Below are 26318 nucleotides of genomic sequence, written 5' to 3'. Positions count from 1 at the left end.
GCTATAAAAGCGTTGTAGAGATGGTACGCAGTCAGTCAGTAATCGGAACTACTCGAAGCGAAACAGCGAAAGGATTACCTGAAGCGAAGCGGAAGAAGCGAATTGAGAGTTTTAAAGTGTTTGTTGAGTGTTTTAAGTGTTCTAAATGTTGAATACAGTTTTTATTTGTACTTTGGTGAATTGTTTAAATTTTATTTATCCCGAACCCTCAGCGCGTAACAGTACCATTTGCAAATGAGCAAACCCTGAGTTTCTTGTTCGTTCACATAGAGAACGAAATTGCATTCAGAATCGATGCTATAGACGTGAGCAATCGTTGCATAACCTGTTGATATTAACGCCCGAACTTTGACAGTAAAATCTGGTTCACGACTGACTTTAACCCGGATAGAATATGAATCTGTCGGCACGCTACCCGATGCCACTGTTTGTTATTCGAACATTCCATATAGGTTCTATTACATCAATGTGTTTTTCAGTGTTTTCAGGAATATGCATTATTATTATATACCAGTGGTCCCGCAGTAGTCGAAATTCGACTATAATTAATTGAAATTATAAGTTTGAACATTATTATGGTTCTATTGTCAAAGACTATTATTATAATTCTATAATCACAGATTTTGCCAAGACTACACTTTACACAAACATTAATAAAGACAAACAATATTCTCAATTTGACTTCAACCAATAAGTTTTTTTTTTCCTGCCTATGCTGTTAGCCTTGAGAGGCTACTTCAGCTTCACCCTAACGTGTAGGTGAGCTCACGGGGCTCAAACCGGAGTGTTGCTAACACTGACCCTAGCAAGAGCAGTGCTTCGCAGAATCTACCACCGGATCGGAAACGCGACCCACTGACAAGATCCGGCGAGAAACTCAGTAGGCAGCAATAAGAAAAGTTTGACAATAAACAAATAGTATGCATGCGTGTGTGTGTGTGTGTCAAATACACGGTAGTGTGTGTAATTTTTTATTTTATTGATTTAATGTATTTTTTATGCATAATTTAAAAATATATTAACATTCTGCACTCCTTCTCTATATTCTCTATAATTTCGGAAATTTGGTGTGGGAAATTTCATACTCCTCCGTCCGCGCAATTTTCGTAAAAAGTGGTACAACGTTTTTGCTTCACTTATTAATATATAGATTGTGTTATTATTGAGGGGCAGATGTAACCGTACCTACCCACGCGGACTTACAAGACGGCCCACCACTTCTGTTAGTTAACTGTAGTAGTTAGTCTAACATAACATTTATTTGTGCTGTTCTTAAAATCACAGATTCGCGTATGGAAAAACTGTTTAACAAATTTATTTGTATTTCGATATATTTTTCTCTAAGCACCTGTCATTTTTATGTATACTGTGACATTAGCAAAATCAATGATTGAGGCGCTGCAGCCAATTTAAAAAAAAAGTTATTCCCAATGATACTCCGACATAATGTATTTTTATGTTTGTATCTATTTTCTATTCATGAAGGTTCATATTTCCTTAACCAGTATTTATAAAATTTCTTAATTCATACAAAACATACTCTCTGGTGGTTATTTTTACTTAATTAATGTCAGATAGAGAGCGCTTTTAGCGATAAGACCGACCCTAGAACATTGTTTTTGTATTAACAGTGCTCTTAATGTATTATTCCCTTTTTTTCTTGGTAAGCGTTTTTTTTATTTATTGCTTAGATGCGTGGGCGAGCTCAGAGCCCACCTGGTATCAAGTGGTTACTGGAGCCCATAGACATCTACAACGTAAATGCGCCACCCACCTTGAGATATAAGTTCTAAGGTCTCAAGTATAGTTACATTACAAGCATTAAAAAAAATTTAGTCATAAAAGTGATTCAAAAAAATACACACATTTTTAAATACATAATCAACTATATTTGTCTGTTAATGTTTTCAGGTGAAGTCGAAGTTAGAAGTCGTCGTGGCCTAAGGGATAAGACGTCCGGTGCATTCTTGTTGAGCGATGCCACGGTGTTCGAATCCCAGGCGGGTACCAATTTTTCTAATGAATTACGTACTCAACAAATGTTCACGATTGACTTCCATGGTGAAGGAATAACATCGTGTAATAAAAGTGAAACCCGCAAAATTATAATTTGCGTAATTACTGGTGGTAGGACCTCTTGTTAGTCCGCGCGGGTAGGTACCACCGCCCTGCCTATTTCTGTCGTGAAGCAGTAATGCGTTTCGGTTTGAAGGGTGGGGCAGCCGTTGTAACTATACTGAGATCTTAGAACTTATATCTCAAGGTGGGTGGCGCATTTACGTTGTAGATGTCCATGGGCTCCAGTAACCACTTAACACCAGGTGGGCTGTGAGCTCGTCCACCCATCTAAGCAATAAATAAAAAAAAGGTAAAGACAACTGGAGTAGTTTTGATGTTATTAAGAATGGAAATTATTAGAGCCTTTGAAAATAATATAAGTTACCTTTTACTTCTGTGATGGGTACGAGTCTGCTTCCACACGACATAAAGTATATTCCTCTGCGGCCGAAAAGCTATTAAATTACATAGATTAGAATAAATGTGATTATAAATGAAATATGGATACTGGATTTGCAACCTCCGGGTCTGCGGGGGGATATCAGTTCTCTCTGTATTTTATACCGTATGTTCCATGGGGAGTGCTCTGAGGAATTGTTTTAGATGATACCATCATCTCGTTTTCACCATCGCACCGCCCGCTACCGGAGTAGAGTTCATCTGTACAGTACCTGGAGCCAATACTTTCATCCACAGTGCGTTTCCAGAGATCTTTTTTGCCACGCACCATCCGGCTTTGGAATGAGCTCCCCTCCACGGTGTTTCCCGAGCGCTATGACATGTCCTTCTCCGAACGAGGCTTGTGGAAAGTACTTAGCGGTAGGCAGCGACTTGGATCTGCCCCTGGCATTACTGAAGTCCATGGGTGACGGTAACCACTCACCATCAGGTGAGCCGTATGCTAGTCTGCCTGCTAGGGCAATAAAAAATATTACGCATGGATATAGCGGGTAGCTATAATAGAACACAAGATATTTGAGAGATGCCTGAATCTCGCTAACGACATTTTCAAGATAAGTGCCATTAACAAAACTTTAAACAAATTTATTTTAGGCAATCCTTAAAGATTTGAACAAGTTCTCGACGTCTGAATCAATATGTTAAGTCATCAACGTCAGTAGACATTTTTGTTTCAACTAATAACTCATTTTCTTCTTTCTTCATACTCTCAATTTGTTTCAACTAATAATAGCCTTGAGAGACTATTTCAGTGTTACCCTAGCATGTAGGTGAGCTTACGGCCTCTATCTAACCTGAGGACGTTGCTAACACTGGCCCTAGCAAAAACAGTGCTTCGCAGAATCTACCACCGGATCGGAAACGCGACCCACTGAGAAGATCCGGCGAGAAATTCAGTGGGCTGTGTCTGTGGGTTAATTTACGAACGATGACCGGTGCTTGAGGTACCTAAAAGCACCGTTAGTGGATCGGGAGGATCCGAAATGACGTGTTTTGGGTGACGTTGACTGTTTACCGTTCGGTCCGCAGGATCGGGTATGTAGTTACCGGTGGCCACGACAAGAGAATTAATACCTCAATGCTTACAATGAAATATTAATAAGAAAAGGGAATAGCATTCTATCGGAAAACTCCAAATAAAAACATGACGCTATGAAAATGCGAGAGGTCTCCGATAAAACCAACTGTGGATTCTTTGATTGCGAACAGGAACCTTTTTATCCGTATTCCGTAAGGGGATAAGCCATTGTTAGTCGAGCTCCCGTGTTAAGCGACGTCGCGTTTTAGTGGTCCGTTGGACTAGGTGACGAGAGGGCGAGGGTAGGGCTTCTGAAACTGGCTATAAACTAGACAATTTTGCAGCGAACCTGCGCAAAGCTACAGACCATCTTCAGTTAGTGCCGGTACGCAGCGGGAATCGCGCGCGTTTCGGGTTAAGCGAATCAGAAAAAAAATTGTATAACTAATTGAATTCACAAAAAAAAATACATATTAATAACCAAACAACAACAGAGTTGAATTCGCGTAAAATCTAGAAGCTTCGAAATAAAACACGAGGTATTAGCGTATTTCAATATTATTATACGTCAATTATTTATATTAAAAAATTAAAAGGCAGTTTTTGTATTTCGGATTGAATATGTTTTTTTTTCATTCGATTTTCATTTGTTGGCGTCTATCGACGATCGGAAATGGCGGTACCTACTCAGTTTACCTGTTGATAAAAAGGGCACACTTCCAGTGCAAATTTTTCAAAGCATTCCAAACCTTAAGCAGTAATACTAGTGCACATTATTGTTTATCGATAAACGAACTGTAAGCTGTGTTCAACGAAACACGCGGGCATCACAGCGTATACAGGACTGTTCAATTTCCCGAGACGATTTTACAATTAAAAGCACTTTTACAGCTTAATCAGACGTTTTTTCATGGTCATTAATTTTTTTTTTATTGCCCTTGTAAGCAGACGAGCATACGGCCCACCTGATGGTGAGTGGTTACCGTCGCCCATGGACTTCAGCAATGCCAGGGGCAGAGCCAAGCCGCTGCCTACCGCTTAATTCTCTCCACAAGCCTCGTTTGAAGAAGGACATGTCATAGCGATCGGGAAACAACGTGGAGGGGAGCTCATACCATAGCCGGATGGTACGTGGCAAAATTATAATAGTTTCAATGTTTCGGATACATTACAGTTCCCGTGGTCGCGTAGGTACGTACCTACGTAAACCGTAAAATTTGTTTTAATTGTTTACGACACTAGGAAACCGAAGGAGTAAATTACTTTAAGTGTACCTTACTAAGTCAATTGCAAATGGGTGGCCTCGTAATTTTAAGGTATCACGCTAAAAATAAGGCTCATTCGTGACTGAGCCCCATTAATTAAATTCCATAGGTAATATGAAATGTAATTATATCGCTTGAAATTAATGACTTAAGGTGCGATTCCGAAGTGGACGACAACGACTGCGATGATACCTGTTTAATGATATTTAATCGCTTCGAGAAAACGGCGCGGCATTATAACCCTCTTATCGTGACCATCTCCCAGGCGACGGGACAACGCAAAGCCGTCGTCATCCTAAAATTAAATATGTCCTAAAGGATCCTCTCGATCAACTTTTGGAGCTTTTAAGCCCTCCAAGCGGCGGTCAGCTTTCTCGTCGAACTCGTCCAATGAAGAGTTTGATGCGCAACCTAGCCCATAGAATCAATCCCACTCAGCTACCGGATCTTCTCAGTAGGTCGCGATTTCGATCCGCTGATAGATTTAGCTAAGGCCAATATTACCAGATGGAGCCTCGTGAACTCATCTGCCAGACAGTGCGTAGCTGAAATAGCCCCTTAGCTACCAATGATTATGTAGGAGATGAAAAATTGCCGTTGTATCTTAATAACAATTCTCAATGGCAATCCGCGATTTTCTCTGTGGTCGGGTAATGTCGGTCATGAATTCATATGGCAGTTTAAACTTGCATTGTGTTAGTAGGTCGTAAAGTCCGGTGCGTCCTGAGCGAGATAGATGTAGACAAAGTTTGAAAGTTTTCGTAGAAGATCTGGTGATGTCATAGGGCGTTTCTGTATTGGAGAACACTCACGCAAGAGGTACTTGGCTGATGAAGCTGCCAGCTGATTTTTGCAATGATAGGGCGGAAACTATGCTTCACATACATTGAAAGTGTGATGTCTTAGTAAGGTCAAGAATGAACAGCTTATACGATGGTTACCCGGACCAAGGTGCCGATAGGCTACTCAATTTATTTGGAGACGGAGGTAGGGGCAGAAGACAAGTAATTGTAACAAAAGACCAATGGGATGTTGAAGTATCAGAAAATTGTTTGTTTGGTACCCAAAATCTATGATGATTGCGATTCTTTTCGCAGTTTACGCTAAGTCACTCGGCGCTACACACTTTTGTATATCTATGATAAATAAAGAAACACGACAAATAAGGTATCTTACAAAGTCACAACTTTATTTTAATTTTAAAGGCCTTTATCTTTTATTTTTTCCCTTAATTTTTTTCTAGATTTCGTGTGCTTCTCGTCTTTTAGTTACTTTTCATATAGCTCTAAGTAAGTCCCTTATTCTACGTTTTGTGTTTACAAGACGCGAATGTCCTTATCCTTTTCACGTTTTTGACATTCTGACATTGAGTATGTCTCAAACCTTCGGCTTTTCTAATTATTTCTCCCCCTCTATGATTGTCTTCTAGCCGAATTTTGAGAGGACTTTTATAAGGGGTCTTCCAAAACGGACTTCCGAATTTTGACAGTTGTTAACAGCCATCATGCCAAAGCTACACCTGTAAAATTAGTGTCATTGATCCAGTGTGTTTTGCGGAATCACCTTAAACTTAAGTAGCTATTTGGAACATTTTTAATTTGACAAAATAATTGACATAAAACACTTCAGTAGCATTTTCGTATGATTTATTTTCCGTAGGTCGATTCAAGCTGCGTGGCTGCTTTCGCTAAGCTTGGAACTGTAGCTTAAGACTGTTTTTAAACGCAAAAATGATAACATTTTAAAATTTGAGGATAGTCAAACCATCTTTCGAGTGGGACTTGCAAGGTAACTATAGAAGCTCTAGGAGGTTTGGCAGTAGCTTTCCTCGAGTATTTCACCAGTATACCAGTTCACCAGAATTTGCCGTCATTGAATATTAATAAGTATCAAAGACTTATTTCTATCATGAAGCGCTCATGCGTTTCGATTTGACTTCAAACACACTTCAGACTTTGTTTGGGTGTCGCAAGGTTGGTTTTCGCATGCACTTAGTGTTGTAGTATGCTCCTTTGAGGATTTAAAACGGATACCCGGCGAACCCGTTGAAATGACGTAATATTTTACGTTACCCAAGTTAATACGATCAACGATTAACTAAAAAAAACGCTGTCGGTGGAGAAGAGAAATAGAAATGACATACTAAGGTATTTCGAGGTGTTCCTCATTCTTGCTTGTTTCTCCTCATTACTGAGGGTCGTGACTGCCTCGCTGCATTAAACTCTCTTGGGCAATTGGTCTCCGTCTGCTGCGATCCTTGGAGTCAGATCGCCGAACAAAATTGCTCTATTAATTTATGTTGTTCACATGACCGCCAATGAGGTACATATTGTCGAAATGCGTACATTAGAAAGGCGAGCTAAACCGTAAAAAAACATACACAATACATCATATTTATCTACGAAATTTTGGTAAAGCAAAATATATTCATGGTTCATTCGATGCGGCGATAAATTGTCCTCGGAAAACACGTTAATGCAAAATGTGAGGCTATTTTTTTTCAGTCTCTTCTCCGAATTTCCTATTTTGAGTTAGCATTTTGTGGTAAACTGATGAGAGGCGAATTCGTCTTTTTAAATTGCCTATTGCTAGTAGCTTCAAAGGGTCATGCTAACTTCACCGAACGTGTAGGCGAGCTCACTTGGCTCAGCCCGGGAGACTCTGCTAACACTAGCCCTAGCAAGAGCAGTGCTTCGCTGAATCTACTATCGGATCTGAATTGCGACCTACTGAGAAAATCCGACTAGAAACTCAGTGACTTAATTTTCACGACGAACCATTCATCGCATTCGACGGATTCGACAAGAACGGTGCTTGGAATGAATGATTTCACTCGAAGCGAAAACATTAGTTGAAGCTACTCACGCGCGCGTCTTAAGTCGATGGTACCTTAACAAAAACCGTCTCAAACGTGCCAACAGATAATAACATCAAACGTGCGAACAGACAAACACGCATAGACCAAAAAGAAACATTAACTTGATACCGGGTGTGCTTGTTGTATAAACACATCCAATGTTAATCTCATGTATTCGTATTTGATAGGACCTGCGAGGTAAAATACACATACAATTATACTGAAAAGACTTGGTTCAATGTATAAATATACAAAAATATACAATATACAACCAACAAGTAATCTGAAAACTATAGCGAATATTTGAATTGCGTATTATCCACTCTATATATATATATATATATATGCCTGCTGGTGTGACTTACCCCCTACGGCTCTAAGATGGATACTGAAGTTATTTGAGAGAGCACAATGAATACGAACTTTTCCGAAAAATTAGGAATTAAAATATTTTCTCACTATATATTATTTATTACTAGCCGTACTCGCCCGCTTCGCTGGGCATATAAAATTAATATTATTTTATTGTCATTATTATTAGGGAGTCCAACACTCATATAAATATTAGCCTATCCATTTAAGTACATGTATTTCCTACATGGATGCCAAGTTTCAAGTCATTCGGATGCACGGTTCAGTAGTTATAACGGAACATCTGTAAAAACCACTGTAGATTGAGAATGAAGATATTAAATTACATGTGCTACGTTAATAACAAGAAAATAAATTAATTAAATACAAAATTAATAATATTAATATTAATAAATAATAAGAATAATAATTTAATAACTAAAATATATTATTAAAAGAAGTCCCTTTAGGCAAGAATTTAGATTTATATTTTAGTATAGATGTCAGACGTGTATAGTCTACGCTGAGCCCTTTAAGGTAATCAACAGGTCAGCTGACTACTGCCTACATATTATTTATATTAAGCGGTAAAAAAGCTGAATTTAAAAATAGAATTGCATTCTCATACACTCTGAAGTTAGTGTCCGTTTTCAAAGTGACTCAAGTGTTCACCATCGAAATGGTCGTGAGTCAGTTCTGATGTCAGAGGGCCCGTCTCGCTTACCGTCGCTGTTACCTTCAAAATGCAAGACCCACGAAATGTGGGCAGCTATGACAAGATCGATTGAAATACTCGTCGCCTTCTTCGAGTATTACGCACAGAGGTAAGTTAATTTAAGTTTACAAAATGATAAATTTTGGATTATGGTCAATCAAAACTGTACCCGGTTTTGAAATGTTTACAATCGTTATTATTTAATAAATCAGTGTTTATAATGAAAATTAATTTGAATTTGAACTTATACGTAATTTTTTTCGAAAACTTACATAATTTGAAATGTTTACAATCGTTATTATTTAATAAATCAATGTTTGTAATGAAAATGAATTTAAATTTAGAACTTACACGTAATTTTTTTCAAAAACTTACATAACGGAAAAAGTTATTGAAACTGTTGATTGTTTGTTTTTCAAAAAATGGAATAATGAATGTTCACAATTAAAATGCTTGTAGGCCGATGTTCACAATGCAAATTATTTGTGTTTGTGTTCGAAATATTAATTCATTACTTATGTTGTTATTATAGAGATGATTCCGCTCTAGAGTTGAGGTAAACTCGTTATAAGTTCAGAATGTGAAGCGTCGGGGCGGCCATTAAGCTGCAAGGCCCGGATGACGGAAATTATTAATGCCAAACATTTCTATTTGGATAATGGTGGTATCTTTGTCTGTACCAAGCATTAGAAGCTCGGAAGGGTTTCTGCCTATATAGTTTACTTTATCATGCTATTATCACAAGAGGGACACAAATAGAAGTCATCGTCGCCTAAAGGTTTTTTTTCCTATCTAAGCTGATAGCCTTAAGAGGTTATTTCAGCGTAACCTTAGCTAGGAAGTGAGCTCACGGGGCTCAAACCGGAATGATGCTAACATTGACCCTAGCAAGAGCAGTGCTTCGCAGAATCTACCACCGGATTGGAATCGCGACCCACTGAGAAGATCCGGCGAGAAACTCAGTGGGCTCCGTCTGTGGATTAATTCGCTCGTCGAGCCCTTCGTCGCAAGCGACGGGCTCGACGAGGACGGTGACCGGTTCTTGTGATACCTAAAAGCACTGTAAATGGATATCCTAAAGGATAAGACGCTCTATTTATTAATGACAAGCGATGTAGCGATTCCGGTGTTCGAATTTATATTAAACAGTTTTTTCTTATAATAGCTGGAGTCCGGTTCGCTTCGCTAACTTAAAAACCTTATTATTTAATGTTCCAAAGATGCTAAAAGCGTATATACAAGATTAAATGTCAATTCGACTTATGGCTCAAAAGATAAACATTACTGCCACCAGCGCCACCTATCCGGTACTAACGTGCTCGTAACTATGATAGTCGGAGTAGTATGTAGTATGTCGCCCTTTAGGTGTGTGTAAAGTTTCATATCAATTGGGCTAACAATTCTAGAGTTTTAGGTGAATAAACATACCCTTTTGTGTATGTAGATATATAAAAAAGCTAATTGGATATCTTGAAATTGTTGAAAATAACATTCAAAGATTCCGATACACGCAACGAAGATACATAAAAACCAATCTGATATAAGCGTGTTAAAAACTGATTAACCTTCCCCCACTCTATTATATAGATTATTAATTATTAGCAGACCCGGCCACACGTTGCTGTGGCTAAGGTTTTTGTTTCTAAATAACACGCGGCCGGCTATGCTCATACCAAAAATGAACAAAGCAAGTACAATTGGATTTCACTGTATTGCGTTTACTACGAAATTAATTTCACTTATACTTTAACCTCAGCAACACGTGGTGTTTATGCCATTAAGCTGTGGCTTATGTAAACCGTTGGTATTTTGAACACAGCGCCATCTATGAAATATAAATGTCAGACAGTATTACAATTGAATATGCAATTTCGAAAAGGGCACATGTCGCATATTTTGTCAAATACGTTTTTTCTTAAACATGTAGTTTTGAGGCTTACCTACACCCATTTTATAATAATTCCAGTAATTTTCAATTGCTAATCAACACTAAAATATATCTCAATAGTAAATATTTTAAATTTTACACTGCTTTAGATAATAATCAGTTTTTTTCATATCCTGAAAATTTTACATTTTCAGGGTAGTGCCTTTTCGAAATTGCATATTCCATTGCTTTAGACTTATGAAACTTACAATTAATAACAATAATCAACATAAGAAATCATTTTATTGATAATTAATAAATACTGCGACCATTATTCGAAATAAAAACCATCCTATGCCCTAAATTGGAACAAAACACATATTTAAAAAAAAAGAACTTAAAATCGATTCAGTAGTTTAGGTGTCCATCGCGGACAAACAACTTGACACGTAATTTATTTTTTATGATTAAAATATCAACAATTCGCGTAAAATGTCCTTAAAAACCCGAAAAAATAAAAAGGGTTCTGTTCTTTTTTGGTATTTTATCTACTGAACCCCAAGAAAATCAATAAACTCTGCAACAGGCTCGTAAAAATGCAATAACGTTAACATTTCTAAGTGATTGCTTGTCTGGCGTACCTTTACCAATACGCTTTATAAATCGAAGTGGCAGTACGCTGCGTACTACGAATTTCGCAGGGCGTGGTATTAAAAATCTATTGAGACGCAGAAAATTCGATAGAAAATTGTTATATTTCATTTTTATGTCAAAGCATGTCTAAAGGTCTTGAGAAGAACAACAGAATTGCCTGTTTTACGACAGTTTTCTTTTCAGTAGACTTCAACAGCTTACATGTAAGATAGAACTTTTTTATGTTTGAGAGATTACTGGTGGCCCGGAGGCCTTTCCAGTTTTACCAGGGCAGGTGTAGAATAGAACTAAGGAGTCTTCAATGAAACCCTGAAGCTTAAATCCCACGGTCTGGTCTTAACGAGACACGCCAAGATGTGCCTTTTCATGTCGAATCACGACATTCCAGATGGGTTGTTTAGAACCGCTGGAACTTCGGTTCTATCTGTGTTCTGCAGCGAATGTTCCATGGAGAGTGCTCTGCAGAATTGTCCCAGATGATCCATCAATATCTATTTTACTATTACACCTTCGACTCCTGGATAAGAACTCCTCAATAGTTTGCCAACCGCTGCGTTCATACAAAAGGCGTTTCAAGATATCATTTTTGCTAACAACGATCTGGCTTTGCCGTAAACTTCCTTCCAGGGTACTTTTTATTTATTGCTTAGATAGGTAGACGAGCTCACAGTCTACCTTTTGTTACGGGGTTACTGGAGCCCATAGACATCTACAACGTCATAGCGCCACCCACAAAGTTTTAAGGTCTCAAGCATAGTTACAACGGCTGCCCCACCCTTCAAACCGAAACGCATTACTGCTTCGCGGCAGAAATAGGCAGGGTGGTGGTACCTACCCGTGCGGACTCAAAAGAGGACCAACCACCACTAAGACTACTAAGCGCTAAGACTTCTTCAGCGATTACTGCTATTACTGACGTCCACAAGAGATGGCAACCACTCGCCAAAGTAGATAGGCAATATGCTTTGCCTATTACTTCAAAAAAAATACGAAACACTCTTAGTGAACACCTTATTTTTTACAATGTAGCTGTAAAAAGCTTAAGAGATAAAACCTCGCTCGTGCAACAGCTGCTTACATACCTCGGATCCGCTTGGAACTGCTTGACTGAATAAGACATTGTGTTTTTGTTTTCTAAACCATAATTTCTAATAGCAGATGAGTGCTCTGAGGAGTCTTTGAGATGATGGTACTGTCTGCTATCGAAGCAAAACTCCCATACAAAGCGCGTTTGCATGAACTGGGATGGACTGATACTAAGTGAATGAGGAAAGACCTGGATGTATTCTGAGCGCTACGACATGCTCTTCGTCATAAGATGCTTGTGGAGATGCTCTTCATGTTTATAATTTGGCTTTGACTCTAGAACCCATGACGCTCACATCACAAACCGGTCATGGTAGAGCCTACGGAGAAATATTAGGAGCAAAGGATGTCATCACTCAGGACACAGATACATGCAGCTTTATTAGTCTCCAGGCGACCTAACTTTGTCCGTAAAAACTAGCTGGCGGCTTAATTAAGTAAATACAACTTCAAGAGACAGTACACTAGTCTACTACTAGTCGCATTACATTTAAAATATAAACAAGCTTCTTACCTCCTCACTTCTTCCACCTGAGCAATATTTACAGATGTATAGATTCTAATTTAATATTCTCTAGTAGCCAACGGTTTCATGATTAATTATAAATATACAATTCGGATGCCCTCTCCTAATGAACCGGTTTGTAGAATCACTGTCTGAATACAAACAACTGGTTACTGATGGTAGGACGTGTTGTGAATCCGCATGGGTAGGTACCACCACCCCGCCTATTTCTGCCGTAAAGCAGTAATTCGTTTCGGTTTGAAGGGTGGGGCAGCCGTTGTAACTATACTGAGACCTTAGAACTCATATCTCAGGGTGGGTGGCGGCATTTAGGTTATAAATGTCTATAGGCTCCGACAACCACTTAACACCAGGTGGGCCGTGAGCTCGTCTACTAATCTAAGCACCTAAATAAAATGAACTTACTAGCGTTCATAAATGGCTTCCGCAATCAAGAAATTTCAAAGTGTAATAAATTGAAACCATATCAATGACATGCTATCTAATGGCATGCCTTGCTATGCGAATACATCACGGGGGATGCGCGATATCTTGGCTATCAGGAGGGCCGTATACAATAAAAAAAAGTTTGAATTCTAGAGATATGAAAAATAAAGCAAATTATGCAAGCGAAGTACGATGGCTTTGTGACTGAATTGAGACGAATATTTTAATCGCCCCGGCTCATAATGTCCTCTAGCATACATTTTATTTAACCTACTATACGCCCACGAATCGAAACCCTGATACTCATTTGAAGTCAACATGTCCTAAAGGTTAAGACGCCCGGTGCATTTGTATGTAGTGATACGACTTTGCCAGCGTTCAAATCCCGCAGGCGGATACTAATTTTTTCTAATGAAATACACACTTAACTCATTTCCACGATGAAGGAATAATATCGTTTAATAAAATGAAATACACAAAAAAATTACTTATATATACAATTTAGACATAGACCTCAAGGCAAGTTAGGTAGGCTTTCAAGGTCTTTAAGGAACTCGTACAGCCGTCTATGCTATAAAAACAGCTATGAATGTTTTTAAGTACATCCGAAGTGAATGTCGTATGAAAGAGAGGAGTCGTATTAATACGAGCTTTGTAGTACGCCGCGTACTGTCGTAGTTAATGTATTTGACTCGAGGTCACATACTTGTTTCTTCTATTTACATTAACATGATTGGATAAGGGCACTCACTTGCTTTGGAATATACGCTTAGAGAAACTGAAAATCGAGACACATGCAAATATATGCACGATGCAAATATATATCAAGGAGTTTTTATTTTTATTTTTTTATTGTTTAGATGAGCCCCACTCTTAAAACCGAAACGCATTACTGCTTCAGGGCAAAAATAGGCAGGGTGGTGGTACCTACCCGCGTGGCGTGAGAGGCTTAAGCGACATTTTTGCAACTTTACAGGAGAGCCATTTAAAGTAAAAAATTTTGGAAAAACTATCATAACATAGAAACATTTCTTCAGCTATTTAAACGGAGTCAACTTACTAAACTGGAGGCGGATGACCGTGCGTGATTTGTTCCTAGTTATTATTAAAGCTTACTCAATGAGCCTATTTCTAATATTTAATACTTAATGTATTCGATAGTAAATTTAGTAATGCGTATTAATGTTATAATTTATTATTTTTCTAGAACCATACAACGAACCGCTGATTTTACCAATGCACGTAGTTATTATTATTATTTTTTATTGCCCTTGTAGGCAGACGAGCATACGGCCCACCTGATGGTGAGTGGTTACCGTTGCCCATGGACTTCAGCAATGCCAGGGGCAGAGCCAAGCCGCTGCCTACCGCTTAATACTCTCCACAAGCCTCGTTTGAAGAAGGACATGTTATAGCGCTCGGGAAACACAGTGGAGGGGAGCTCATTCCATAGCCGGATGGTACGTGGCAAAAAAGACCTCTGGAAACGCACTGTGGATGACCGCAGTGGCTCCAGGTAGTACGGATGAACTCTACTCCGGGGGCGGGCGGTGCGATGGTAAAAACGAGATGCCGGTATCATCTCGAACAATTCCTCAGAGCACTCCCCATGGAACATACGGTACAAAATACAGAGGGAACCGAAGTCCCTCCGCAGACCCAGAGGTTCCAAACGATCCTATACAATTACAATATCTGTAATTGTGTTAGAATTTAATGTGAGATCCAAGAATACGCTACTTGTAATGTTTTTTTTGCTGATGTATTTAACATGTTTGTACCCAATAAATAAAATAGAAATAAATAGAGCTATACTGATTACGAAATATAAACGAATATTAATTTTGATGGTGCCGCTTATGTACATACAATCCACTCCGCCGGTTCATAGATAAATTACACTGAATTATTGATGCGTGACCCCCGACTACTTCAAATTTCGATCGATCAATATCCTCATTTGGAGCATCGAATTCAGGTCATCATCGTTCTCCTGCCCTTCTCCCATTCACCTGGGGTCGGCGCAACATGTTTTCTCCTTCCACACTCCCTTATCACATACCATTTCACTTCCACAAATCGTCTTTCACGCAATCCATCCATTTCGTCTTAGGTCTATCTCTTCTAATTCGGGTATCGAATTCTGGTGTTAGTAATAAAAATATTGATTATACCCTAGTATTTTACCACTCAATCGATAGCTTCGGTTGTGTTGGCACTTAAAATAGTTTAACTTCAAGGGTTCGACTCCTGTTTCGCTCCGTAGTCGCAAAATATGCGATGATAATGCGGCTATTTAAGTCATCAACATCTGTTAGGTGCTGGTGCTGGAGACGCCTCCTAGAGATCCCATGGATGGCATTCCGCACCAATGCAACCATCCTTAAAGAACTCGGTATCAAAGACCGACTGTCGTCAACTGTGCAACTGAGGGTGTTTAAAATTATTTGGTCACATCTCCAGAAAAGAGCACTCGATGGAGAGACTGGTGATCCAGGGCCGGGTGGAAGGCAGGAGATCACGCGGCCGCTCACCGACCCACTGGACTGACCTAATAAAGATGGCAACTGAGTCCACTATGGTCGAATGTACTTGAAACGCTTCGAACCACCAGACGTTTAAGCGCATTGCCTGGAGGTCGGTCGTCGGGAGCATGGGCGTCCCTCTGCACATACAGCGTCAGCGTAACCACAACCACTCTGACAAGAGTGTCCAACTGAGAAGAAGAAGTGAAAAGGCCGAATTCTTTTTAAAAAACAATTTATTTAACACTACTACAAAATGGTTATAAAATTAATTGGTTGTCTGTAAAGTCGGTTTACGATCATTTTACGTGATAACGTCAGGGGTATTCTAGTTGCTGAACTGCTAGCTCTGACGTCACGCGAGAAGAGAAATAATTCTGTCACAAACCAACGCTTGGACCGATCGTGCCTCTCTATCGCTTGTTCCGCGCTCTCGCTTACACGCTCAGGCGGAACGTGACACTATTTCGTGCATGCGCCGGTATTCATCGATAAGTCATTATCACATCAATAAATGATCTGGAAATGGTGGAGAAAAATAGGTAAACGTCCCACTTCGATGATTATCTAATTCGAACTGATTCTAATGGTTCTTATGAACTGGTTCTTATGAAGCCATTATAAAAGGTTTTATGATGAGTAGGTGTTTTGTAAGCATTTATCTATACAGGTTAGTTAGGTAAGCTCCTCTTTTTATAGAAGAGATTGCATTCCATGCAGTAATAAATCTGGGATGTTATCGTAAGAGCTTTTTATTTAACCTATAGTAGAGCATATAGCAAGTCCTTATATTTGGCTGTTTGTTTAGATACACTTTAGCTTGTCGTTCTCTTCAAAAATTATATGCGATGTTGTCACAGCCGCGTTGACATTCACCATTGTGTACGAAAATGTCAAATAAGGAAAAAAAACAAGAAAACTTCTTACGGAATAAATAATTTGTGGACACGACTCGCCTCCGGGGGATTTCTAGGGATACTGGGAGCGCATTCGTCTTGGCATATCCGGTTACTGTGACTGGCGACATTTTTTATTAGGCCAGAATTCATTTGCCACAGCTGCCTTATAATATTTTTCATTTAATTAATCGTTAATAAATAATCGGGTCAAGATAAGAGACATCTGGTCCCAAACTACGATCCGTTGTGCTTTGGAAATCCGATGCTAATTAATATACTCGTGCCTCCTTTGATGGCCGTGCATTTTGATTCCCAAAGGTAGGCTTTGAGGACTTTTTGGCGGGAACACGAGGTGTGAAGTGTAAATTGTATTATTTTGTTAATTCAGTCCTTCGTCTGATTTAAATTTATAATAACGTTGATTTAGCATCTTTGAAAAAGTAAACAAAACCGCTGGACGTAGTTTCTCCAATTCTTCCAAAAAAGTCCACCGAAAAGTTCTCAGGTAAATAGCCACCAGCTTATTGAGATTTTATTTCTGCCATTTCATCTCCGTTTCATTTAATTTCATCTCAATTGCTTAGTATCAAATTAATCAACTTCATCTCATTCAGCTTCATATCATTTTTGGTATTATAACAGAATATAAGAATAAAATATAAGACTGGGCTAAAAGATCTCGTTACCAGGTCGTAAATAAAAAAGCAGTCCTTTCTATGCCTTCAACATCTCTGTAGGCCGGTTTATCAATAAGATTGTTGATTCGTGAACTCATCAGCACAGTAGTCCATGATGAACATTGAAATTCAGAAAACGGTAAAATATCTAAACTGTTGTGTTGACTATTCACAATTCGGTTAAATTACTAAAACAATAAAGGATTGCAAAAATAATAAGTGATTTAATGACTTTACTTTCGCCCGCCATTACAAACACAACTTTTTATTTATTTATTTTTTATTGCGCACATGGGTGGACGAGCTCACGGCCCACCTGGTGTTAAGTGGTTATCGGAGCCCTTAGAAATCGACAACGTAAATGCCGCCACCCGCCTTGAGATATAAGTTCTAAGGTCTCAGTATAGTTACAACGGTTACCCCACCCTTCAAACCGAAACGCATTACTGCTTCACGGCAGAAATAGGCAGGATGGAGGTACCTACCCGCGCGGACAATTTTTGTTGTCTCGAATAATGCAGACCTAGAAAGCGTTAACATACTTCGAGCCAAAACAATAATAACAGATCTCCAATTAAACGGAGCGTAATATGCATTAGTGGGCTCAGCTTTTGGTGTGTCGTTTTAATGCGATCGTATTTTCTATACCCCAACTCGTCGGATGAGTTTCTCGCTGGATCTTTTTGGCGGGTCGTGATTTCCATCTCGTATTAGATTCAGCGAAGCACTGTTCTTACAGATAGTTAACAAATTCTCTGAGGCTGAGCCCCGTGAACTCGTAAGCCAATCAAAATAGGTAAGCCGGTAATAGGTAAAAAAGCCGGTAGGACCTCTTGTGAGTCCGCACGGGTAGGTACCTCCCCGCCTATTTCTGCCGTGTAGCAATAATGCGTTTCGGTTTGAAGGGTGGGGTAGCCGTTGCAACTATACTGAGACCTTAGAACTTATATCTGAAGGTGGGTGGCGTTATTACGTTGTAGGTGTCTATGGGTTCCAGTAACCACTTAACACCAGGTGGGCTCTTACATCCATTCTAAGCAATAAAACAAAAACTAAACTCGAGCTGTATGTAAAAATTACATATAATAATAAATAATAAAAATTAAAACCTTTTTATTTCTTGCAACCAATAATAGCAATTCTTCCCTCCTCCAACGAAAACCAATGTTTCCTAATCTATGTACGAATTATACCAGTGAGTATTTAATGTAAGACATAAATACCCTTAACAAGCAATTTCATAACCAGCATCCAGTTTAACTAAGATCGATAGTAGAATACGCACGTATTACGACTTATAGAAGTTCGTGGCGTTTTGAAGAACGCGGCGTACTGTTACGTAACGCTTGCGATGGCCTTGCTGTTTTAGTTCTTTATATTGTTTGAAATTCTCTTAATAAATCTATTCGAATTATTAATTTTATTATAGTACTGTTAAATATGACATAGAATTGTGTTACGCGCCTAGCTTCGGGATAAATAAATGTTACACCAAAGTACAACTTAAAACTGTATTTATCACTTAGAACACGCATAGAATACTTTAAAATTCTTAATTCGCTTCTACCGCTTCGCTTCAGGTGATCCGTTCGCTGTTTCGCTTCGAGTAGTTCCGATTACTAACTGACTGCGTGCCATTTCTGCAACGCTTTTATAGTCGATACGACATCCCTAGTATCGTCGAGAGAACATTCCTTACAAGTCGAGTACTTTCGATGTGTGTTTCCGCTATCTGACAATAAATGGCGTTGTACTTCTCGAGCGTTCTAGATGCTACTAGATCCTTCGATATTCGTTCGGCTATTCGGCGATAGATGGCGTTACTCTTACAGGCGTAACAATATTAAATAAAAACAATAATTACCTTAAAATAGCGGATCTAATAAATGTGTGTAGATACACAGATGCTATGTTCTAAATACGACTTGTGATGATTATAGTTAAACTTTGGGAAGAAATTGAAGGATGAAATTGAACGGACCTCTAAATTACACAGAGTCAAATCGATCGAGCTTGCGTCCACGAGTTAGCTACAAAACGTGTGAAGGTCAAACTGTTTTTGCCTACTACTAGTGACCTTGAGGGGCTATCCACCCTGACCGCTGTGCAAGCTTCCAGGACTCAGCCTGACGTTGATAATACTAGCCGTAACAAGAGCAGCGCTTCGCTGTATCTACCACCGGATCGGAATCGCGACCTCGCATTTGACGAGAACGGTGTCCGGTGCTTGGAATGGCTAAAAACACCGTGAGTGGATCGGGAGGGTCGGAAATGTCACGTTTGAGGAGACGAGGGCCTTACGTTACTCCGTCCTCTGGATCGATACATAATAAATATGTCTTTGGGTCTTAAACCTTTTACAAACTGCCGTTTATAAGCAGTGATATGATGATGATTTGATTTGATTTGATTTGATACTATACTGCGGTACCAATCTACCCACACATCAAGAATATAACGGTAGGCAGTGGCTTGGCTCTGCCCTTGGCATTGCTGAAGTCCATGGGCGACGGTAACCACTCACCATCGGGTGAACCGTATGCTCGTCTGCTTACAAGGGCAATAAAAAAAATAAAAAAAAAATATCCACCAGCATGTTGATTAAATCATTAAATCTGCTCTCTATATTATAAGTCATGAAACGAAAGCTCATGAATTCTCTTGATATGTGCCTAACGCATCTTATTCGAATTAATCGACGCCGACCACCGCAATGATCCATCAGGCCTTCGTAATCCGACGAAAAAAGATCGAAAGCTCTCATTAAGCTCGCTTATGTCGGTGAGCTTTTGCCTTGTGTACGGGTCAGAAGTTTTGTTTGTGCGAAATCGCGAAGCACCATCCATTGATAGTTTCTAGTTTCCAGGCAGCTTTTGTTTTATTTTATTTTTTAACGCATCAATCTCTCACTCACTCTTCGTGAAGTTTTTTAACAAGATTAAAAGCGTGTATTCAACTCTCATCAAATTGTCTAATTAATATTAATTTAAAATAACAATTATTATGTTTCATGATAAATATAAAAATAGCATCATATTAGCCTCTCCACTGCTGGCAGCTGAAGAGAGCCCTTTCCAATTGATGTCCAGTGCGGCCGGTCCGTTGCCACTTGCATCCAACGTGACCCAGCGATTTTCACTCCGGTCCGTCTGGTAGGTGACCGTCCCACACACCACATTACCAAATATCATTATACATAAAATAAATTAAAATATTAACTGGATAATGACCGGACTTGACGTACTAATGAGCATATTACCGCAATAATACAGACGTACTGTGTTGAACTTTATTGAAGACATACTGTAATACTACCAGCGGTGGATGAAAAATAGTTGTCGCTTAGTATAAAATATAATGTGTCGTCGACTGGCGCCATTTTGTGTTTGATGATGACGTCATTCTCTCGATTATTATCATTGCCTTCCATAGTAACAGTAATTAGAACTTTTTAATCCTAATCCGCACGGGTAGGTACCAACCGCCCTGCCTATTTCTGCCGTGAAGCAGTAATGCGTTTCGATTTAAAGGGTGGGGCAGCCGTTGTAACTATAATTGAGACCTTAGAACTTATATCTCAAGATGGGTGGCACATTTACGTCGTAGATGTCTATGGGTTCCAGTAACCACTTAACACCAGGTGAGCTGTGAGCTCGTCCACTCATCCATGCAATACAAAAAATAGGTATGTCTCTTCTCATACTGCTCATAATAGGTCTCTTCTCATCTATATATTAATACGTGAAGCAAAAACTTTGTATCCCTTTTTAAGAAAATTGCGCGGACAGAGGAGGATGAAATTTTCCAGACTTATAGAGAATATAGAGAAGAAGTGCACAATGCTAATATTTTTTAAAATAAATCCATAAACTTTTGTTCGCGACGTCTGTGGTCAAATTGAGAATAGATTATATATTGTTTGTCTTTGTTAATATTTTTTATAGTGTAGTCTTGGCGAAATTTGTGATTATAGAATTATAAAATACAATCATCATAGTATACAAACTTACAATTCCAATTAATTATAGTCGAATTTCGACTACTGCGGGACCTCTAGTACTTACAATTACGGATGTTTAAACTAAAAAAAAATAGATTTCTATACAACTACAAGGTTAGACTATTAAGCCTCTAAACAAAAAGCTTTCTAAACAAAACAAAGGGTCCTTTGTTTAGAAAGCTTTTTATGTGATCCAAATGTTTGAGAAACTTAAAAATCAGAGTTATGGCTGCATTTCCACTTAAAAGCTTTTTAAACAAAATGTTGAACCAACAAAATCATTAATCAAGCTAATCTTAGAAACCAAGATTCCATTTTGTACGGAAAATCCAACATATATATTCTTTCATTTAATTTCATCCCTATTGATTAATGTCTCAAATTAATCAACTTCATCTCATTTCATTTATATCATTATTCGCGCCATATTATGTTTTATTTAACAGATTATATTATAAAACTTTAGGCTGTACGGTGCCATGCCTTCGCCTTATCTGTTTGAAAAACCGAACTGCTACCACTTTAAGTCGTCGTGGCCTAAAGGATAAGATGTCCGGTGCCTTCGTATATAGCGATGCACCGGTGTTCGAATCCCGCTGGCGGGTACCAATTTTTCTAATGAAATACGTACTCTACAAATGTTCACGATTGACTTCCACGGTGAAGGAATAACATCGTGCAATAAAAATCAAACCCGCAAAATTATAATTTGCCTGATTACTGGTGGTAGGACCTCTTGTGAGTCCGCACGGGTAGGTACCACCACCCTGCCGTGAAGCAGTAATGCGTTCGGTTTGAAGGGTGGGGCAGCCGTTATGACTATACTGAGACCTTAGAACTATATCTCAAGGTGTGTGGAGCATTTACGTTGTAGATGTCTATGGGCTCCAGTAACCACTTAACACCAGGTGGGCTGTGAGCTCGTCCACACATCTAAGCTATAAAAAAAATAAAAAAAAATCTCAAACTAATTGTGTATAGATAGTTCTTACCTTACACACAGAAGTAACATTTTCTGGTAAGAGTCCGCTGTGTTTCTCGCCGGATCTACTCAGTGAATCGCAATTCCGATCCGGTGGTAGATTCAGCGAAGCACTGCTCTTAGTAGGGCTAGTGTTAGCAAATTCTCAAAGGCTGAGCTCCGTGAACTCGCCTGCGCGTTCCGAGTAACTAGTATAACCTTTCGAGTAACAGAGGTCCCACATAAGCTACCACAACAGGAGCTACAACCACAATTCCCTTTATTTCTGCCGTAAAGGAAGTCGCATATTACATCTGACAGCAAACACCCAAAAAAATCACAACACAAAACCTCAGACAACTAAGAAAGTATACAATTTTTCCACCTTCACTCATAACTTCAGCTCGAACTCATAATGCACGATCTATAGATGACGTACCTGATTTTTTTAGACGATTCTCCTTAAAATATAGTGTTTTGTGAAATGGTTAACCGAGCTAGAGAAGGGCATCGATCGAGACAGCTGGTTGACTGAATCAAACGGAGTCATGATCCTCAGCAATGAGGGGTCGATTGAAGAGAGAGAGTAATGGTTGAATAGAGGAAAGCATTTTTGAATATTACGGCTTATTTTTTAAAAGACTAAACCAGTCCCATCTGCTATTAGGGGGTTAATGCAGCCAATAAATTATGTAGCCCGCTGGTGTAGTTGTTAGCGGATCTATCAAATCAAATCACATCAAATCAAAAAAGTTTTATTCAACATAAATGAAAGTACATACTTGTTGAACGTCAAAAGAACTAGAAGAAAAGTAAGAGTGCAGGGGAGTCGTTTAGTGGGTGGGCCCTAAAATCCTTGGGCCCGCGATCTGCTCTCAACATCTGCAGATCGTTGAGTCTCACATACCCCGCGCGCCCACGCGGAGGCGCGGGGACCTCGTAAGATGTTCGGCCCCCGCCCCAAAAAAAAAAAGGCAATAAATGTTGTGACCCGCTGGTGTAGTTGTTAGCGGATCTGACTGTTGCGCTCAGGGGGATTCGATTCCCACATCAGGCAAATATTCGTGTGACGAACAGGTACATTTGCTCTTTGTTTGGTTGTTTCTTATCTATAAACGTATATAAGTATGTCTGTTCGTCTCTGGTATCTATAATACAGAGAATCCTAACTTGGAGTCGGATGACCGTGCGTGATTTGTTCACAATTATTTTTAATTTGTTTATAAATATCACAACGGGAACGTCGCCACACAACTTTACGCTTTACTTTTTTGAGGTCTAAATTATATTTACACTAATCATGATATTTGCGTCTAGTCCGTAAGTTCAAAATCACTCAGCAGTCAGTGTGCTATGGAAAGGGGTATTCTCAGAGCTTCTTCAATCGATCGGGTCAGAAATGAGGAAATCCGTTGAAGAACCAAAGTCACCGGCATAGCCTTAAAGATTAGCAAGCTGAAGTGGCAATGGGCCGGAAATACGTGTCGCAGAACCGATGGAGCAGACGCGTTCTGGACTTGAGACCACGTATCACTAAGCGCAGCATTTGGCGTCCCGGTGGGCCGACTACTTGCGGTGATATGCTAGAGGAGATAGGATGCGGAAGGGGGACGATATCGTTCATTATGGCGGACTATGGGAAAGATCTACATCCAGCAGTGGAGAGATACAGGCTGATGACGATATTTGCGACTGTGGTAGTCTTTCGTGAATATGACTTTAGTGAGTATTTGATCAGAAAAATTGGTATCCGTCAGCGGGATTCGAACACCGATTCAGTCGCATCGCTCGATACGAATGCCCAGGCGTCTTAACCTCTAGGCCACGACTTTATACTGGTTCTAATATCATGACCCTATTGATCTATTACTGATAACTTTCGGTGCTAACTCACAGACAGACTTCGGTCTTGTCGTCGATTTCACGAGAAGTTGCCGAGTTAAATCTCTATTTTAAACGGACAAATGAACAAGTGCTTGGGTGAAATTGTCTATATATTAATACGTGAAGCACAAACTTTGTACCCCTTTTTACGATAATTGCGCGGATGGAGGAATATGAAGCTTCCCATGCTCATAGAGAATATAGAGAAGGAGTGCAGAATGCTAATGTATTTTTTAAATAATGCATTAATAACACATTAAATCAAAATAAAAAACATTACACACACTACCATTTATTTGACACACATACATATATTTTATCTTTGTTTGCTGTCAAACTTTTGTTATTGCTTAAAGTCTGTGGTCAAATTGAGAATAGGTTAATATCGTTTATCTTTAATATTATTTGTCTATAGTGTCTATTTAGTCTTGGCTAAATCTGTGATTATAAAAGTATAATAGTCTTTGACAATAAAACCATTATAATGTTCAAACTTATAATTTCAATTGACTGCCGTCGAATTTCGACTACTACGGGACAACTAATAAGAATAAACCAGTCAATTTTTTTTTTATGTCTCAGGTTTGGTCTTCCGAAAGATCACCGTCGGAACGAGCAAGCCGTTTTTCTAATGTTTAATATACCAAACACGCACAATTTGTTTAGGACGCCAAATTGATTCCACGCTATATGCTTGGATGTTACGTTAATGTCCCCATGTCGGCAATCCGATCTTGTTTATTGAATTGAAATTAGGGTCAGACGGGTACGAATTGAACGCGGCCGCCCGCTTTGAGGTCGACGTCTCACGGCGTAGTGTAGCGCATAATTTCGCGGCAAAAATAACCACTATAGCGGTACCTACCAGAGTCGGCTTACAATTATCTGTAATGCACACATTAATATATTTTATAGCATTATAAGAATATAGTATTGCGTTCGTTCTAGATTGTTCTTTAGTTTTGCAAACGCTGATCTAAAGTCTGTGCAATTAATTTAATCTGCTTTTACGGTTTCATCTTTTTTTTATTGCTTAGGTTGGTAGACGAACTCACGGCCCACCTGGTGTTAAGCGGTTACCGGAGCCCATAGACCTCTACAATGAGATATAAGTTCTAAGATCTCAGTATAGTTACAACCGCTGCCCCGCCCTTCAAGCCGAAACGTATTACTGGCTTACGGCAGAAATAGGCAGGGTGGTAGTATCTACCCGTGTGAACTCACAAGAGATCCTACCACCAGTAAATCTTGGTTAAAAACAGGTTAGTACGGACGGTAGAGCGTCTTGTTAGCCTTCAAGCTGCTATGAATGCACCCTGAATGTTTCTGTGTTTCAGTTTCCAAAAGGGGGCGGCCGTTGTACTGTAAAAACTTTGAACTCATGTCACATAAGCTGACTTTACACTAGATGGGCCGTGTGTCATTCCGCCCGACTTTTTCTTATTGCGTAGTAGGGTAGACGAGCTCACAGCCTACCTGGTGTTAAATGGTTACCGGAGCCCATAGACATCTACAAATGCCGCCACCTACCTTGAGATATGAGTTGTAAGGTCTCAGTATAGTTACAACGGCTGCCCCGCCCTTCAAGCCGAGACGCATTACTGGTTTACGGCAGAAATAGGCAGGGTGGTGGTACCTACCCGTGCGGACTCACAAGACATCCTACCACCAGTAAACACTTAGAAATAATAGTCATTATATCGTTTCCGTCGCTTCGAATACCTCACAGTTCTCTTGTAATACTAGTTTAGTTCTGCTACTCGCTAATATTCGTATCGATCAGAATGAATTTGTTCACGTCTACACTAGCCCTACGAAGCATTACCCTTAATCACCGGTGATTAGTGATTCAAATACGCAAATTGGACGACGTAATCACTCTCAATTGTTTATTAAGTAATTAAGAATAATTGATTGCTTTTATACTGGTAGAGCGCACTTGTCACAGCCCGAAAAAGTACTATAACTCCGCCTAACTTTGCCACGAAATAGTAATGCGCTTTGTATTAAGCTGCAGCCTTTCCCAAAGTGGGCGATAACGCCCCCTTGTAGGTGCTGCAGGCTTAAAGGGGGGCGGTAAGAGACCCAGA

The 26318-nt window shown here is 39.4% G+C and overlaps 1 protein-coding gene across 6 annotated transcripts in view; it reads left to right on the top strand.

Annotated features, from left to right (window-relative positions):
* Positions 1-26318, top strand: part of Syt7 (Synaptotagmin 7) — a 224920-nt gene that overhangs the window by 119678 nt on the left and 78924 nt on the right. The window contains exons 1-2 of one of the 6 annotated variants that reach the window (XM_089737280.1): positions 3922-4074; positions 8665-8832. The exons of 2 other annotated variants lie outside the window; for them this stretch is intronic. In XM_089737280.1, coding sequence (XP_089593406.1) covers positions 8708-8832 — 125 coding nt within the window. In that variant the 5' untranslated portion in view covers positions 3922-4074; positions 8665-8707. Of the gene's footprint in view, positions 1-3921; positions 4075-8556; positions 8833-26318 lie in introns of those variants that run through there. 3 more of the 6 variants (XM_089737278.1, XM_089737279.1, XM_028175816.2) reach the window with 3 other exon arrangements.

This window comes from Bombyx mandarina, chromosome 23, assembly GCF_030267445.1.
Source record: "Bombyx mandarina strain Sakado chromosome 23, ASM3026744v2".
Lineage (NCBI taxonomy): Eukaryota > Metazoa > Arthropoda > Insecta > Lepidoptera > Bombycidae > Bombyx > Bombyx mandarina.
Note: the sequence above shows the minus strand (reverse complement) of the source record. Positions and strands in the feature narration are given on the sequence as shown.